General features: G+C 50.5%; 1 protein-coding gene across 8 annotated transcripts in view; it reads right to left on the bottom strand.

Moving 5' to 3' along the window:
• The window catches only part of TNS3 (tensin 3), a 226,698-nt gene that overhangs the window by 47,153 nt on the left and 165,327 nt on the right, over positions 1-14,218 (bottom strand). For all 8 annotated transcript variants that reach the window (XM_029232983.1, XM_029232982.1, XM_029232981.1 and 5 more), the window contains 3 exons: positions 9,912-10,075; positions 8,799-8,925; positions 8,627-8,710 (listed from right to left, as the gene is read on the bottom strand). In XM_029232983.1, coding sequence (XP_029088816.1) covers positions 8,627-8,710; positions 8,799-8,925; positions 9,912-10,075 — 375 coding nt within the window. The remainder of the gene's footprint in view (positions 1-8,626; positions 8,711-8,798; positions 8,926-9,911; positions 10,076-14,218) is intronic.

Raw genomic sequence — 14,218 nt, 5'->3', positions numbered from 1 at the left:
CTCTCTCTCTCTCTCTCTCTCTCTCTCTCTCTCTCTCTCTCTCTCTCCCCCCCTCTCTCTCAACAAGACTTTCCTGGATATCCCTTTTCGTCCTCCCTCTGGCGAGACATCACCCATTTCTACCCTTTGAGTCCAACTCCAAGAGGTTGCGACAGCACTAAGCAAACCCTGCACCCCTCAGGCCAGGGCCTCCTTCCTGCCAGTTCAGAGTAGCCCTGGGTCAGAGGTCGTCCTCCACCTTCAGTCCCTGCCCACAGCCCCAGGCAGGGCCCTGAAAACACCAGCCTTTCTCTCCAGAACAAGGGTATACGAACTAGAAGCTGCAAAATGCATAAAGGCCTTTTCTTTCAGTGAACTAACATTAACAGTTAATGGTGCTCATTGAAGCCAGAAGTCCCCAAATGTTCCCTAAATCCCACTTGTAAAACCGTCAGGGCAAGACAATGTTCTGGAACTAAATAAAGATGACGGTCCCCCACGCAATGAACCGTTCACTTCAAATCGTTCACTTTATGTTATGTGAATTTTTCACTTCAAATCGGTCACTTTATGTTACGTGAGTTTTACCTCAACTAAAAAAAAAATCTCTTATGGATTAGTTGGAAGCTGAGATATAGCAGAAACAAATTTTTAATGAAACCTTTCTTCATATTTTTTTCCCATTTATTTTGAAAATATCGTCAAGACTCCTTAGCCTTTCAGCTACGAATGACAGAGTAATTTATATCTTGAACTTCACAATTTTCTCTCTTTTGCCTTCATGAGGATTGAGATTGAATGACCCCTTTACTTAAACTCTTACTAATATTTTTGTTTTCAAGAAACACATTTCCTGCTGAGGCTCTAAAATGTTCTGCGCCCAATTCAATGTTGGGGGTGGTTCCCCACACCAACAAGCAATGCTCCGACACCAGCCGGGGGTCCTACAATTCAACTCAACTCTACCTGGAGACAGCGTCAGAGCCCACAGGCTAAGGGCTCCGTCCCACAGGACTGCCCTCCCTTCAGACCAACCGGCTATATAGATCAGAGGTGGTCACGACCCCTTCCTCAGCTTCCAATAATTTGCTAGAGTGGCTCAGAGAACTCAGAGAAACATTTTATTCACTAGATCAACAGTTTATTCTAAGAGGCTATAACTCAGAAACAGCCAGACGGAAGAGATGCACGGGGCAAGGCATGGGGAAGGGCGTGGAGCTTTCATGCTCTCTCCAGGCATCCCACTCTCCCCAAATCTCCACATGGTCACCAGCTGGGAAGCTGCCTGAACCCTGTCCTTTTGGGTTTTTCTGGAGGCTTCATTACATAGGCAGGATCGACTAAATCACTGGCCACTGGCGACTGATTCAACTTCCAGCCCCACTTCCCTCCCTGGAGGTCAGGGGGGTGGGACTGAGAGTTCCAACCCTCTAATCACAAGGTTGGTTCCCCTGGCAACCTGCCCTCCATCCTTTCCAAAAGTCACATCATTAACATGACAAACATCGTTATGCTCTAATCACTTAAGAAATTCCAAAGGCTTTAGGAGCTTGGTGCCAGAAACAAGGAAAACCAAATATATATTTCTTTTTACAAATAAGAGTATCACAGACTCACACCTGGCATTTCTAAGGATGGTGGCCCCGGAGACATGTGTTTCCTGGGGTGTCATGTAGGCTGTGTCAGGGATGCACTGAACATACAGTCCCGAGGGCGGCCATTCCAGGCTCCTCCTTGAGGGTCCCAGGTGGGTAGAACCTGCTCGTCTCTCCCCATGGAGCTCACGGTCCAGCCCCTGGTGCCAGCTGTCCTCCCAGCACCTACCGCCGCCCTGCCATCTCCCACTGCCTGTCCCCAGTCCTTCGAGTTACGGCCACCTCTTCTAGTTACAACACACTGCTAGGAGAACTCAGCAGTATGCGAATTCATATTTAAGTATTCATTATTTGAGTAAACATTTAAATATCCCTCACTCTCCTGGGGCAGGTACCGTAATTTAAAAGAGGAGCCTGCCAGGCCCAGGCCCAAGACATCAGGAGCACATGCTGCGGAAGGGCAGGCTACTCTGGGCTCTGGTCCACCCATCACCAACCTCAGCTTGCTTTTTGTTTACTTTGCTTGTTTACTGCAGAGGTGAGGGGTTGGTATGAGGCGCCTGTGGCAGGGACGAGCCAGGCAGGCTCCCGGGACCCCTGGCACTGGAGTCTGGGGGCTTAAACTAAGTGCCACAGGACCTGCAGGGACACAGAACAGAATGTGTGCTACCCAGAGCAGAGGGCAAGAGCTGCAGGCAAAGGTGCACTGCCAGGTTCCAGGGGATAACATGGGCCTCTCCTGAGACAAACTCTCCCTCCCTGACCAAACCGGAGATAGGGTCCTGGAGCCTCGATCTTGGCCTTTGATGTCTGTCTTCGGAGGGCCCAGCCTTTAGCAAGGATTCTGCTAAGTCATCCCCCCTGCCTGCTCTCTGATCAAGTTCCTCAACTCCTCCTTGATGTCTAAGCCCTCTGCCTGTCCTCAGCAAGATCCTGTTGGGCCAGTTTGGCAAGAATGTCCCTTCCTTGATGTTCCTTAGTAATAACTTTTCATCCCCTGACCCTGTCACTGCTCTTTGGCTGTATTTGCTGCATTAGGATTTGAGCTCAGCTCCTTCCCCTGCTGCGATAGTACCAAATAAAATCTGTCCCTACCACCTTTCACTGGTGTCCTGCTCTGTTTCTCCCCGACATTCGTCTGCTGGTTTTCTGGGAAGTAACCCGACACATCTGGGTTTACACTGACTAAGCTGGTACCTAGCTCAGTTTGATGTAATAAGACACACAGAGGAATTTTACGTAGTTAGTGTTGCACTGACTGCACACTATCTAAAAGAAGCCAGAACATAGCCGCCATCGTAATATTAATAGTAACAAAATCAGAAATAGTTACAAAGGCCCAAATCCACTCTGCTAGGGTCAGCTGATCACACCATCTGCATCTCCCACAAATCCAATCCACCTCCTCCCACCATTTCTGAAGCCGTTTTGATGCTCTACCCCACCGCCTACTCTGACTGCTGCTGTGCATACAGCAGCCAGATCAATGTGTGAAAACAGAAGTCTGAGCAGTTGTCGCCCCGTCTCAAGACATACCCCCATCTTCTGTGGCTGCAGACAACAGCTGTGGCTGGGCCTCCTCTCACCCCTCCACTGCCCTCCAGAGCCCCGTCTCCATCCTGTCCTGGTCCACGGTACCCTCTGCCACAAGGCCCGCCCCTGCTGTATCTCCATCCCAAACGCCCCCCTCCATTTACCTAGTTAGCTCCTACTTACCCTACTCGCCCGCCAAACCCTCAGACCTCCTCACCAGGTAAACAACCAGTACAAATTGGCAGAGTGCCATCGTCCTGTCCTGGGCTCTTCCCTGTCGTGGGATCACTGGGCCCGTCCCTGCTGTACCTACTGCATTTCCAGGAGGGCAGGCCTGGGTCTCTGGGCTCACACCAACCCAGCAGAGCACTGCGGAACAGAAGTGCTCAATAATAAACACAGGCAGACTGCACCCAGGTCCACTCCACACCAAGTGTTCCTTCATTTTATACTTTCACTTTTCATTATAGAAAATTCCAAAAACTACGAAAGGAGACAGAGTAGTATGACGAACCTCTGTGAAGACGTCACCAGTTTCAACTACTGTCAACTCGCAGCCAATAAATACTGTTTCAACCACAGCCACACCATTTCCCCCAGTGGGATTTAAATTAAACTTTTAATGTTGAGATCACGGTACAGTCACACAGAGATCCCCTATACTCTTTATCCAGTTCCCCCTGATGGTAATATCTTACTAAGGTATAGCAGGATGGTGATATTCATACAGTCAAGATAGAGAACATTCCCACCCCACAAGGACCCCTCCACTCCCCCTCCACCTTTACCCGCTCCAAACTCCTAGGAAACACTAATATGTTCTCCATTTCTATAATTTTGCCATTTAAAGGATATTATGTTAAGTGGAACCATACAGGATGTAAACTCTGGGGAATGGCTTTGCTCTGAAGATTCACCCAGGTGTGGCACCACCGCTGCATCAACATTCTGGTTCCTTTTCATGGCTGAGCTGTGTTCCATGGTGTGGATGGACTGCAGTCTATTGATCCACCTGCTGAAGGACACCCAGGTTGTTTCCAGTTTGGGGCCATTTAGAATAAAGCTGCTATAAACATGTCTGTTCAGGTTTTTGTGTGAGTGTAAGTCTATTTCTTTGGGACAAAAACCCAGGAGTGCAACTGCTGAGTCACATGGTGGTTGCATGTTTAGTGTCTTTAAGAAACTACCAAACTCTTTCCCAGAGAGGCTGCGCCATTGTCCGTTCCCACCGGCAGTAAATGAGAGTTCCAGTTTCTCCACATCCTCACCAGCATTTGATGCTGTCACTATTTTTATTTTGAACCTTTCTGACAAGTCTGCAGTGATGTCTCACTGTGGCTTTAATCTGCATTTCACTGAAGGCTAAGGATGCTGAACATCTTGTCATGTGATTATTTCCCACCTGTACATCCTCTTGGGTGAAACGTCTCTTCGTCTCCTTTGCCCATTTTCTAACTGGATTGTTTGTCTCTTTACTGCTGAGCATTCACAGTGCAAAGATTTACTCCCAGTCTGTAGCTTGTCTTTTTATCCTCTTAACATGTTCTTTCCATAGCAAAAATGTTCAGTTTTAATGAAGTCTAATTGATCAATTTTTCCTTTTATGGATCATGCTTTTGGTGCTAATCTAAGAGCCTTTGCCCAGCCTGGACCCCAAAGATTTTCTCCTATTTTCTTGGTAAAAGTTTTATAGTTTTCCATTTTCCATTTAAGTTTTTGATCCACTATACATTAATTTTTGTATAAGATGTGAGGCTTTGGTTAATGTTCTTTTTTCTTTCGCCTGTGGGTGCCCACTTGCTCCAGCATTATTTGTTGAAAAGGCTATCTTTCCTTTATTGACTTGTTTTGGCACCTTTTTCAAAAAAAATCAATTGGGCATATTTGTATGAGTCTATTTTGGGGTTTTCTATTGGTTTCTGTTTCTATCCCTCCACCAGCACCACACAGTCTTAGTTACCGTAGCTATATAATAAATCTGGAAATTAGGCAAATCCATTCTTCCCACTTTATTCTTTTTCAAAAGTGTCTTAGCTACTCAAGTTCCTTTGCCTTTCCATATAAATTTTAGAATTATCTTGTCTATATCTACAAAAAAACCTTGTCAGGAATTTGATAGGAATTGTGTTAAAACTATGCATCAGTTTGGGAATAAATGACATCTGTATCAGGTTGAGTTTTCCAACCCATGAACATGTCTCTCCATTTATTTAGATATTCTTTTATTTCCTTCATCAACACTGTGTAGTTTTCAGCATATAAGTCTTGTACATGTTTTGTTAGCTTTATACTTTAGTATTTCACTTCTGTTCTATTATAAATGACACTGTATTTTTATTTTTTTATTAACTTTTTTTCTTTGATGTGGACTATTTTTAAAGTCTTTATTGATGCTTCTGTTTCTATGTCTTTGTTGTTTGGCCACGAGGCATGTGGGATCTCAGCTCCCTGACCAAGGATTGAAACTGCACCCCCTGCACTGGGAGGCGAAGTCTTATTAACCACTGGACCACCAGGGAAGTCCTGACACCTGTATTTTAAATTCAGGTTTCTACATGTTTGTTGCTACCATATAGAAATATAATTGATTTTTGAGTGCTTATCTTAATATCCAACAACCTTGCTGAATTCACTTATTTGTTCCGGGAGGTTTTTTAGTAGATTCCTTAGAATTTTCAACATGGACAATCATGACATCTGCCAAAAGGGACAGTTTTATTTCTTCCCTTCCAGTCTGGTATCTTTTATTTCCCTCTCTTGCATGGTGCCCCTGGAGAACTTCCGGCGTTATGTGGAGTAATAGCGGTGTTAGCTGTAGGGTTTTTGTAGATGCTCCGTTCTATTTTGCTGGGGTTTTTAGTCATTAATGGGCGTGAATTTTGTCAAATTCTTCTTTTGCACCTATTGATATCATGTGATTTTTCTTCTTTCTCCAGATAATACAGTGGATTGCACTGATGGATTTTCAAATATTGAATCAGTCGTGCATCCCTGGAATAAGTCCCACTTGGCCATGGTGTACACTTCTTTTTATATGTTACTGAATTCTACTTGGTTAAGCAGTTTTGTGTCTATGTTCATAAGGGATAATTAGTCTATAGTTATCTTTTTTGCTGTTGCCTTTGTCTGGTTTTGGTATCAGGGCGACATTACCTTCAAATAATGAATTGGAACGTGTTCCCTCCTCATCTATTTTTTGAAAGGGATTATGCAGAATTAGTGTTAATTCTTCATTAAATATTTGGTAGAATTCCCCAGTGAAACCATCTGAGCCTGGAGGTTTCTTTTTGGGGAGTTTTAATAAATTACCAATTCAATTGCCTTAATAGTTACAGGGTATTCAAACGGTCTGTTTCACGTTGTTTACAATTTGTGCTTATCATTAAACACTACATAAGTTGTCTGTAATATTCCCTTATTGTCCTTTTGGCTTCTACAGGGTCTTCAGCAATAGCCCTGTTTCATTCTGATATTAGCATATGTGTCTTCCCTCTCTTTTGCCAGTCTTTCTAGAGGTTTGTCAAATTCATTGATCTTTACAAAGAATCACCTCTTCGGTTTATTTTCTGTTTCCCTGTTTATAATTGCACTGCTTTCTGCTTATATTTTTAGAAGAGGGGTGAATGTAGCCCCTCAGTGTGAGCCACCACCATCGCTGTGTGTCAGGGGTCAGCCACCACCCACCCCTCGACTGTGCACAGCACAGGGGGCCCCCAGCCAGTGCTGTGTGTGTGTCTCTGAGCTCTCCCTGGGCTAACGTCCTCAGGGACTGCCGAAATGAAAACGTGGAAGACTCGGAAGGTGTTCTTAAGATTAAACGGCTCCAATTTCACATGTTTGCTTTTTGTATCTGAAATCAAAGCCCTACTTCTTCCATGCGGACATCTGCACACCAAAGTTCCTTAGACACACTGGCTGCACAGAAGCCTAATCCACACTGGATGTGCAGGGCCGCACGGTCACACATGGACATGCTGGCCCATGCAGTCCACATCTGTCCCAGGGCCTGATGCTCCAGGCCGGGACGGTCGCCCCGCGTCGCACGCAGGGCACGCCGAGCTCGTTCAGCCCCCAGGCCCTTCTCGAGTTCAGGAAGGGCTTGTGACGCTCCACACAATGGCCCTAGCGGCCCATGTTCGCAGCTGTTAGTGAGTCTGAAGGTTTTCTCTGGTACCTTCTTTCCTCAAGCTTATCATCCACCCTCTACTGCTGTCACCAGCATGTTTCCAGTGACCCTGGTCTTAGAGTGGTGGGATCTGACTGAATTCCATGTCAGAGGGCTGGGCTCTAGCTGGAATCCACTAAATACGTTCAAATTAGCCATTAATCGTGGTCGACTCAGGGAGGAGGGGGCTGTGTGGAAATGGAGGCATGTCCCTCTGCTTCTATCTAAATTATTAAAACATAGAAGAACAGACACACGGCTTCACGTGTGTGAGTCCGTGCACCACACACACAGGAACACAGGCACTTCTCATGCTGTGCTCCTACATGTACAAACAAATGCACCAACACAGCGCACGTTTCTTCTTACCCTTCATTTCAGTTACACCTGCTAAGAAAGATGTGCAGTTTAATTCTATGCTAAAAGCAAGCATCTTTTGGAAGAAAAATGGCCCTTCTCTTAAATGACACATGGATCTCGTTTTCTCTGGAAAAAGAAGGAAAATGGAGCTAGCTGTCATCACTACAACCTCCCCTGCGTAAGAGGTGGGATTTAAACACAATGTCTGCTTCCCCCTCCCCCAAAAGTGCATCTAATGAGCAGAAGTGGGAACCCGCATTCAGCTTCCCCAGGGCAGAAAAGCAGCCGCATAAGGAATCCACAATTACAGAGGAGAGCGATTTGAAAGTGTAAGTTTAGCTTGAGCTACATCCCCTCCCCACCTGCCCGGGGCCAGGCCCGTCCTGGACTCTTAAGGCAGGTGGGGAATGTCCATACCAGGAAGGGGTGCTGGGTAACCCACCACCACTGCATTAACTCCCTCCCCGGGGCCAGCGCACAGACCAATCCGACCCCGCAAGTACGGCACGTGCCCAGGGAGGAAGCAGACCCGTCCAGAAGCGGCCACTCACTGGGGAGATCCAGGATGGCGGCCGAGAACGTAAGGGGCCAGGACAGGTCTGTGTGAGCGGGCAGCGGGCGAGGGCAGCCGTGCCACTCAGAGCGGGGAGCTCGCTGCTCTCTGTGGCCCCCACTTCCTCTGAAAAGGGGGGGTCGGGTGTTCCAGTTTCTTCTTTCAACTCCAAGTAATGCCACGGAGTTGAAAAGCACCGATGTTCGGCTGCTGAGAGAACCATGACCCTCCGCATCAACGCCTGTAAGTGCCCAGTGAGCAGAAGAAAACAGAAGCACACCTGCAGGACGCCAGGCAGAGATTCAACACCACTGCTAACCCCAGCGGGCTGCACCGCAGTGTCCCTGCACCTTCCCCAGCCAGAGTTGAGATGTGACACACGTGGAAATATTTCTGCATGAGAGGACATCCAGAGCAGAGGAAAGGAGGTGGGTTTCTTACCAGGAGCTCCTTTGTACAGACCGCTGGGGCTGCCCATCTGCGGCCCGGATGGGCTGAACGGAGGATAACGTGGGCTTCTTGTCGCTGGAAAGAGAAAGCAGAGTGACGAGCTGTCCCCCTCTGCTCCCTCAAGGGGTGGGATTGCACGCTACGAGCTCTGCTTCTTTCTTACCATACGGCGTTTCCGGAGACACAGGAAATGCTGGTGTGGGAGAGATGGACTCACTGCCACTGCTGGTTGGAGAGAAGATCCTGCCGTCGATCACACCCAGGTCTGGGGGGTACGTGGTGATCACCGCCTGAAATCGGCAGGGGGCGTTGGTTAGGTGAAGGCCACTTCCAGACAGCTGGGGGCCCCTGGCACCCACTGAGCCAACCCTCGTCTGAGACTGGGGACAGGAGGCTGCCATGGAAAACTGGAAGAAGCTTCAATAACAGTCAAGGTAGAGGGAAGTGTCTTGTGGTCAACATTACACAGCTCATAAGTGGAGTTAGCAGAGAGTCTGTGCAGCAGAGGGAAAGTGAGCGTTACGTGAAAAAGGCAGGTAAAAGAATCGTCACCTGTAGTGTGTCCACAGATACGCAAAATACCCAATGAATTAAAAACACAGGCACAGAAAAGAGGCTGGCAGGACATAGCCCAGATATTAACACTGGTTCTGTGTGTGTGTGTGTGTTAAGACTACTGGTGACTTTCTTTTCTCGTCTATTCTAGGTTCCAACTTTTCCACCATGAGAGTCGATGAAACCCTAATTTCAAAGGGTTCATCGTTTGGGGGTTTGCCAACCTGTCTTACTTCAATTCTGAATAAAAGCCTTAAGTACGCCTCCCCAAAGGTGCTCTGTAGATCTCCCCACGGAGCACACATCCACACGGACCCGCTTTCTTCCTCCCTCCCGGGGACGCCGGGAGGCCTTGGGTTGGGGACTCGGGGTCCTTTGCGATGACTTCTGTTTGCCCTTTGCTGCCGCCGTCCAGCCATGGAGCCCTGAGACCTCTACCCTCACGAGCCACCTGCATGCTGGGCCCCTCATCCCCATTCTACAGATCAGAACACAGAGGCTCAGATGACCGCAGTGAGTGAGGTGCACGCCCGCACGGCTCTCTCGGGAGAGCGGGGATCCCACCCAGGATCCCGGCCGGTGCACAGCTGGGCTCTCCCCAACACCACCTGCCTTCAGGGAGGAACGTCGTGTGTGAGACGGGGGCGAAGGCGGGTGGGGAACTGAACTGGTGATTTGGGACGGGGCTCAGGCCAGGCTCTGGGGGGCGGGGTGCATATACCTCCTTGGCGTTGTCTGAAGAGAGAAAAGGCGCCAGGCTTGGGGCCTGTTCCGCACTGGTAGTCTTGCCCCAGCCGCATGTGGAGAAGGCTGGCTGCTCCCCAGCATTGCTGTCATACTGCTCGAGGCTCAGCTTCCGGAATCTTCCGCCCAGCGGCTCGTCACCTGTTAGGAGAGAGACACGTGGGCCGCAGGTGTTTTCATCATGGAGGAGAGCACTGACCCTCAGTTAAAACTGACTTTAAAACTTCTCAGAGGCATTCTTTATTTTATTTTTTCCAGTTCCAGAACATTTTCATCACCCAAGATGAAACCCCATCCATGCCCATTATGGGGAGCGTTCACTCCCCATTCCCAACCCCCAGCTCCTGGCAACCACTAATTTACTTTCCGCCTCTACGGATTTGCCTATTCTGGACACTTCATGTACATGGAATCACACACTCCACGTCCTTTGCTGTCTGACGTCTTTCACCCAGCATGACCCTCTCGAGGCTCATCCTGTTACTGTGTGAACTGGCCGTTGTCCACGTTCCTGGCTGTTTCTCCCAGCGTCAGCTCCACCAAGGAATCGTGCCTGGCCGGTTCCCCAGGGCCCGGCACACAGGAGGTGCTCAGGAAGCATAAGGGACAGAGAAAGGCTGGGACCCAGGATCGAGGCTTTTTTCCCCTGGCTAAGCGAGCAAGACAGATTCTTGGTGGTGGTCAAGCTTCAAAGAACCCAGGGTGGGCCCCCTGATGGCCACAGGCCCTGGGACTTAGTCTGAGACCTCTGCCCGCATAATCCGTCTTCCCCTTCTCAGGGCCTCTGCGGTCAACTTTGGGGTCACAGTGCCTGCACCTTGCCTTATGACCACCAAGGAGGTAACAACCACTCAGACCAGAGACACAGAAATCTTTCCTTGAGTCACAAACATAAATACATATCCATTTGCCTACACAAACGGTCACCTTCTTGATATGTTGTCCTGCATCTTTAAAAAAAATTGTATCCGTTCTTTGTGACCTCTATGAATTACCTATTTGTTTATGCTCAATCCCAGTATACAGGTATAGTGATATCAGAATTGTTAACCTGTACACCTTTTATTTCCAAGTGTCAGAGATACTTTGTATTTCATAGCTGGTCCACACTGGCTGCTCAGGGGAGCCACGTGGACGTGCAACCGAGGGGCATCCTCAGACTCACGGGGCAGGGAGGAAGCAGCCCCGGCGAGCCGGCCTACTCCCTCCGGAACCGGCTTCTGGGCAGGACCAGGCACTAGGACGGCACCCAGAGCTCTGGGATACGACCAGGCTGGGTGTGACCTACAGCATGCCAGAGCTGTGTGCGAGCCCTGTCTGCCCGCGCCCCGTCAGGGCCAGAGTGGCCCAAAGGCCACACCACCTGCAGAGCTTCAGGGCTGAGTGAGGACCCTGCACGTGACACCCTGACGCTTAATAGCGAGGAATCCTGGGGGGAAAAAAGGCTTAATTCAAGCACCAACAGTCGGCATTCACTGTCCCACTGTCCAGTGCAAGAAATGTCACAGATCCTCAGTCCTGCTCCAACCAACTAAGACTCACTTTATGGGGGATGGGGGAGGGGCCGGGGGCTGCAATCGATCTGTGGACTCTCACGACTGGTGGTTTGGGAAACCTGCTGCAGGCTGTTAGGATGGCAATGTTTCTATCGATGATATCCTCTGAAAATTCAGACGTGTTAAGGGTTTCCCCTACAGTTCAGATTTAAGCGATGTAATCCCTACAACTGTGACGGTCACGATGACGCTGCATTTAAAGGTGGGGTTTAAATTACCAATGGCTCATCTGGAGAGACTCTGCCCACGGCTGTGAACACGCTGTCACGTGAGCACCCCGGCAAACGTCGTGCCCCTCCCTCAGCAGGGCCTTTCAGAAGCTGCGTGGAATTCAAAGGCTGCTGCGTGAAGGGAGCTCCGTCCACAGAGGGAGAACACTCAACAGCTGTGTCCAGTGAGGAGAGGAGTGCGACTCCTTCGCGGGCGCCCCTCCCACAAACCCTCCAGCTTCGCGAGGGTCCCTTCCTCGGACAGAGGCCAGCCGGGCACGGCCCTCCGTGTCACACGGGAGGACATCTGCTGGGTGCCATTCAGCTGGTGACCCAGCGGGCGAGATCTAAACCCGGTCTCCGAGTGGCCGGCCCCTCCCAGAAGAATCCTTCCACCCCTTCTGACATCCTTCCTCCGTTTCCAACAGCTGCCCGCTAAGACCCGGCCTGGAGGGGCGAGGGGAGAGGGCATTAGGATTCGGGATTTGGAGGCTCGTGTCCACCCTCATCAGCTGGAGGACCAGCCGCAGGGCATCCTCCAGCCCCCGTTTCATTATGTGAAAAATGAGCACAATGCTCGCCCCCTTTTCTCCCCTGCAGAGAAAAACTGGGGTGAGGATGAAATAAAATGGGTTTAACACATGCACACTGACACAGCGCCACCGCCGTCCTGCGGTCCTCTTCTGGGTCCCTCCTCGGGTTCCCGCCCTCCATGAGACCGGCGCTGCAGGACTGGCCCGACGGCCACAGACCTGCCCCTGGATGGGCATCTGGAGCCACCGAGGGAGCGGGCGCCGGGAGGCGTGAGGCTGCAGGGAGAGGCTGGCCCCCCGGAGGATCGGGGCCCAGACACGGGCTCGCGTGCCGTCACCGGGGCAACAAAGGTGCAGAGTGGGGACAGAAGGGGCCCGTGCGAGCCTGGCTGCCCTGAGAGGTGGAGCGCCAACGCCCTCCTCCAAGGCTGCAGGAGCACCTCATCCAAAGAAACACCTCCACCCAAATCGCGCACTGGGTGCTCAGTGGTCCTTTAACTGACACCTGCAGCCCATCACAGCCAAGAGATCCAGAGCCCGCGCTGCTCCAAAGCCTTCCGGACAACGGGTCTGGGGACGGGAAGACAGCTTCTGTTCAACATGCAGGATAATAAATGGTGTTCTGTGGAGACAGCACATTGTCATCACTCCAACACGCTGTGTGGCATGAAGCCCCAGAAAGGTGCGGAGAGTGTGGGCATGCTCCCCGACCTCAATGCCCCGTGACCTCAGCCCTGACCTTTGAACCAGAGGGTTCCAGGAACTGAGGCCCCATTCCGTGTACGGCCCTGCATATAAAAACCAGCCAGCACAGCCTCGAGGATGTACTACAAAGGCCCGGCTATAATAACATGTCCAGGTGGCACCAGGGCCCAAGAGGGAATACGCAGAACTGAGGACGGAGTTCCAGAGAAGGAAGCTTAGATTTGTTTTCTTAACTGAAGGATAGTTTACAATGTTATGTTAATTAGACTTTTAAAACCTCTCTTCAGGTTTCCTGTAATAGTCCAGTTTCAGAGTAGCCGGGGAACTCAGTCTGTCATTTCAGCTTCAGAGCCACATGTGGCCTCAGTTCTGGGCTTCCTCCAGATGAGGCCCTGAGACAGCGTCCGTGAGTGGCCCCAGAGATGTCCCTATGGAACACAGGGGTTTGCAACCATTTCTTGATTTTCTCTCTCTCAGGCACCAATGAAGATAACAAATAGACTTTTCTTCACTTAAAAATCTCTCCTGGGGCTTCCCTGGTGGCGCAGTGGTTGGGAGTCCGCCTGCCGATGCGGGGGACGCGGGTTCGTGCCCCGGTCCGGGAAGATCCCACATGCCCGCGGAGAGGCTGGGCCCGTGAGCCATGGCCGCTGAGCCTGCGCGTCCGGAGCCTGTGCTCCGCAACGGGAGAGGCCACAGCAGGGAGAGGCCCGCGTACCGCAAAAAAAAAAAAAAAAAGTCTGTCCTGTAAAGTGTTCTTCGTATCAAATACCACCTCGAGTGCCTTCACTGAACCTAAGTAATAGGGCATGTGGTTCAGCAATTAGGGGTTTCATTCTTCAATAATCATGGATCAATACTTCACTGCTCCCCGGCCTGCAAGAGTGTGGTCACAGGTGGCCACCGAGGTTCTATGCCAGGACCAACGTTGAGAGCAGGGGTCAGGGCACGCACACGAGCTCCACAGGGGACCCCGTTTCCAGGCTGTGACCTGCACAGAGCATCGCTCTCCCCACAGAGTGTGTCTTCCCTTCCCAAAGAGGCAAAGATACAGGCACCACAGTCATCAGAGACCAGGCCCCCGCAGGCGACAGATCCTGCCCTCCTATCAGACTGCGGTGTAGACAGGAGGGTCCCCAGCACCACCCCGACCCCAGGGTGATGCTCCTGGAGAAAAGAGGAGGGGTGCATGACGCAGCCGCGGCGCCAGGATATGCCCGCATGTGCCCACCTCTGCCCGGGAGGAAAGCGGGAAGCAGAGTCAGGCCGCCTCACAACAGC

The sequence above is a fragment of the Monodon monoceros genome, unplaced genomic scaffold (assembly GCF_005190385.1).
Source record: "Monodon monoceros isolate NGI ecotype Baffin Bay Population unplaced genomic scaffold, NGI_Narwhal_1 Super_Scaffold_2, whole genome shotgun sequence".
Taxonomy (NCBI): Eukaryota; Metazoa; Chordata; class Mammalia; order Artiodactyla; family Monodontidae; genus Monodon; species Monodon monoceros.
The sequence above is the reverse complement of the archived record's forward strand: the minus strand, read 5'-3'. Positions and strand labels throughout refer to the sequence as shown.